General features: G+C 46.0%; 1 protein-coding gene across 1 annotated transcript in view; it reads right to left on the bottom strand.

Moving 5' to 3' along the window:
* Positions 1-2,263: 2,263 nt before the first annotated feature.
* Pmar_PMAR009433 (MAPK2, putative) overlaps positions 2,264-4,276 on the bottom strand; it is a gene marked incomplete at its 5' end in the record, with an annotated part of 2,155 nt that continues 142 nt past the window's right edge. The window contains 11 exons of the mRNA XM_002782996.1: positions 2,264-2,558; positions 2,606-2,695; positions 2,756-2,883; positions 2,933-2,997; positions 3,094-3,197; positions 3,267-3,373; positions 3,427-3,521; positions 3,570-3,673; positions 3,728-3,856; positions 3,903-4,046; positions 4,248-4,276. Coding sequence (XP_002783042.1) covers positions 2,526-2,558; positions 2,606-2,695; positions 2,756-2,883; positions 2,933-2,997; positions 3,094-3,197; positions 3,267-3,373; positions 3,427-3,521; positions 3,570-3,673; positions 3,728-3,856; positions 3,903-4,046; positions 4,248-4,276 — 1,028 coding nt within the window. The 3' untranslated portion in view covers positions 2,264-2,525. The remainder of the gene's footprint in view (positions 2,559-2,605; positions 2,696-2,755; positions 2,884-2,932; positions 2,998-3,093; positions 3,198-3,266; positions 3,374-3,426; positions 3,522-3,569; positions 3,674-3,727; positions 3,857-3,902; positions 4,047-4,247) is intronic.

The following is a 4,276-nucleotide window of genomic DNA, read 5'->3' as shown; positions in this document are numbered from 1 at the left end:
GAAAGTCTACCTAGACGTTCTCGAGGAAAGGCCTCATACCAACAGCTTGTGGGACTCATCCTTGCCACCTTCCGAAGCCACATACGATTTAGAGGAGCGAGTCGAATGGAGTCAATGGCAACCGATCTTCATCGGGCTCGGTCGAGTCTTTAATTGGGAGGTGGATCGGAAAAATATACGCCTTTATAGAGCTTGGTCATCAGATCACTGAGGACATTTGCGAAGGATGCTCGTACGAGTTCCGTGTCCGAGCAACCGGTCTCGAGCAAAGGAATGGTCCCTGGTCAGCGAAGACGCTACTAGCCCACACTATACGCCCTGGGGCTATCGATCGGGCCCCTTTCGAGATAATGTGATGATGAACACATCTCGCACTACGGGTGAACGGCATTCTCTTTAGAGGCAGTGGACGGAATAATGCTGGATGGGGGAGCCTCAGTATTAACGGGGAAGTAGTGTTCCGAAGGAGCACCGAGCAAGGACTCCTTCTAACAGTCTTGGATCGTCGTAATCTTCATTTGCTTCATATGAGCATGTAGTATGCTCATTACATCCCTTCAACATCCAACCCACAGGTATGATACGTTTACCGATACAGCAGCTTCAGAGAAGATGTCAACAGATCTCAGACGCTTCGGAAGTGATGTTTTCGTGATAGTACTTAGCGTTGATGCATGGGAGTGGCACGCATCACCAACACTGGCTAAGGTCACTATCAAACGGTGAAGATGTTGTCTCGAGGACTCATTTGCAGGCGATGGAGTTATGTGGTGCTTATCACTTTGGTATATGGGCACGAGTATTCGCAGATCATCAACCCCATGAACCTTCACCGGTAGCAGACTTCGAAGAAACAGCAAGTGACCTCAACTTTGGTCATCCCTACGCTTTTATTGGAGTACCAGGCATTGGTACGGGCATGGGATGGGAGTCTCTACAGTAGGGAGCTTCCTCAACAACATCTTGATAGTTATTCAGTGTAGTGAGGTTTTAGATACAACACTGGCCATTACTTAGCGGTCGGGGGTCGGACCACTAAAGCGATCATTCGTGGTTTGTTCTACCTGGATTACATCCCAATGCGTTACCGAATATCTGACGTTATCACCAATACTGCTGATTACTATTTACGAGGGCAACCCCCTTCACCACAAACTGTCCATAATCCTCTGCCAGCAGACAAACAGGTGAGCGTAGGTGTCCAAACAACAAGCGGACTTGGTGTCTCAGGTCCAAGCAGAATACTACGTTCATAGGCCTGATCCCTACACCCCATATATCGGCAACTTATGGAAATCTGTTGAGGCACTTCTAACCGCCAATGAGACAATTCAAATGCCGCAGTATAGTCTCGTGAATTACGGCTTTCAAATCGTCCTAGACCTCTTCCATGGAGATCCCCTCAATTACATCGATGCTCGTCTATCAAGAAGTGTTGAAGATATTTACTTTCAAATGACCGAACTCGAACGTGTCTGGGGAGGCCCAAGTGACAGAATAGATGTCGTTGAAACTGTTCTCAGCGGCGGTCTAGTGACGCCTCTATGGGATGGCAATAGCAGCGCTATAGATCGGTCAGATGTCGTTAAGAGCCTTGTTGATCGAGTATGTGGGGATCCATCAGTTAACTATATTATAAACTGGAGGCAAGCTATAGCTATAGTTCTTACTTGAATGACCATTTTGGATAGGTATAATGGCAGTAATCGTTCATGCCGTGGGAGCCATTGGAATCTCTCTCCGTCGTTCCTTACCTCTCAATCTGCAAATCATACATCACAGAATTCGATCGATCTATCGACTGCACCCAACTCCACCACCACCACCCTAATTGGAGGAGGCACATGCTGTAGCGACTATGATACTGACCGTAGAGGCTCCCCTTTGATGGCGTTTGGTGTTGGTATTTGGCCAAGTATTTGTCAAGCGTGCGAGGACTTCCATGTCACTGCGCATCTAGTGGAATCCAACAATACGTTTACGAGTCGGCTTTATTGGGACTTCATGATGTTTGAGGAGATTACAGATGACATCATTGATATAACCACTCACCATCTCGAGAGTATCTATGCTTAATACCCTTTCAGCTCGGTTCTATCTCGTGTTCCATGGAATATCGGAATAAGCAGCGCCCCCCCTACTAGGTTCTTTCGACTGTGTTTTCTGCGGTAATATCTTTGTTACGACTATGTGAGTGATGTTCGAAGATGAATAATAACTCAACCGCGCCACTGGATAGGAATCAATCATCATTATTAAGGACTATGAGCTGCAGTTGACTGATAGTTATCGATTGAATAAAAAACAGCTTGATCTTGTTTTGCCCCAATAGCACTACCATCAGCAAACAGTGATGACCGAGGCAGCACCTATTCTGCATTTTGCCGACGCAACGGATGGCAAGAACATCGAATCATAACGACCAGCAGCAGCAGCAGTAGCAGCATCAACAACCACGCAAATTGTTCTTAGTAGAAAAAGTGGTACTTCAATAATCGCCTCCATCATCAACATGGCCAACGAATCTAGATGCGTTGGAATCGAGCCGGCATTGGAACCTACGCCACCAGATATAACCCAATACCACAACCTCGTTACATCGTACATCCGGGTGGAACTTTTGCATCTCCATTACGAAGTACTTTCGAAGCTGCATCTCATCTAACTCAGGCTCGAGCTCGAATTGAAGGAAGACCTAAATAGTAGGATGTAGTTGCCGTGTTAACTATCAGGGCACAAGTGACATCATCATCACCTCATCTTTCGCGATGGTCTCGATTCCCCGAATACCCTTGAAGAACGGATGCTCGAGACACTCGTCGACGGTAATACGTTTACGAGGGTTGAAAACGAGCATGCGATCTAGGATGTCCAATGCCTCAGCTGAGGGAGAGCTCTCATTGGGATTCGCCATTTCGATCCAAATGCTTACGAGAAGAACCCCTAAATTTATCCCTGATGCCAGTTCCGTCGCGACGCGTAAAGCATCTAATGTACCTGAATGGAGAGGAGTGTTGTTGGAAATACAACTAGGAAGAATAGAACACGGGTGTAGAGATGAGAAGACATGAAGCCTAACCATCCCACTATCACCTCTTAGCATCTTCTTTCTCTAGTTCTTCGATATCCTCATCAGACGGTGTGCCCAAAATATTGAAAATCATATTCAGCTGATCTCGGTTACCCCGAGTATGAAACTAATGAGCACATATCCAAAGGCCTCAAGATGGCCACCACCACCATAAGCAGCAGCAACAACAACCAACCTTGTAATCAGTAGCATGTTTGTGATCAGGGGAAAGTGGAAAGCAGCTACTACCGGGGAAGAGCGGACCTCTATCCGATGGGAACGCGACGTTTTCCTTCATCATACCTATGATGATATGTATTATTAAGCTATGATGGAATAGGATGTAACTCGATTACCTAGGAGTTCAGCAAAGATACAACCAACACTCCAAACATCTATTGCTTCACCATAGTTCTCCTCTAGTAGTATCAGCTCCGGTGCTCGATACCATCTGGACGATGTCAAAGAGGTTATAGGAGGATCAATACAGAGGTATTACCTCGTGACGACATGACCAGTAAGCTGTCTCTTGAGGTTTTGGGTGTGAGGGACAATCGGGCCAGCAGCGAGCGACGATGCAGCCTCAGCAGTTCCGTCCTCAGCCTATCAACAACCCACTGGCATGTTGACGACCCAGGTTCGATCCCCGCATAGTACATCGATCTCTCTTGGAGTATTAGGCAACTGCTGTAAGTGCAGCTGTTTTTCCATCCCTATAGCCCTCGATAATCCAAAGTCGCAGATCTTCACCGAACAGTCCTGGTTGACTAGACAATTTGCAGGTTTCTGAATAGAGTGATAATAACGGTATTAAATGGTGAAGATCCAATACCAAATCTCTGTGAAGTATCCCAGCCGAATGAAGGTACTTGACTCCGACCAGAAGATTATATAGCAAAGTCTTGATGTGAAGTTCAGTCAAGAATACCGGCGTACGGAACAGCTTCTTGAAATCACTATCGGCAATCTCGAGAACCTGAACCTTGTTTGAGGGGGCAAATGTACAAGACATAATACAATGTAGAGTTCATCAAAATGTTCGAGATCATCAGGTGGGCAGATATCCAACATTTTTATTATATGATCATGGTCCAACCTGAACGAGGATAACATTACTGAGAAGTAAACTACAATATTCCTTCTATCACTGAGCCAGGGATATTAGCCAAGTCTATACCATAATTCCCTTCTTCTCCTGAGTACTAC

Source organism: Perkinsus marinus, assembly GCF_000006405.1.
Source record: "Perkinsus marinus ATCC 50983 genomic scaffold scf_1104296937876, whole genome shotgun sequence".
NCBI lineage: Eukaryota > Perkinsozoa > Perkinsida > Perkinsidae > Perkinsus > Perkinsus marinus.
This window is presented reverse-complemented; position numbering and strand designations above follow the sequence as displayed.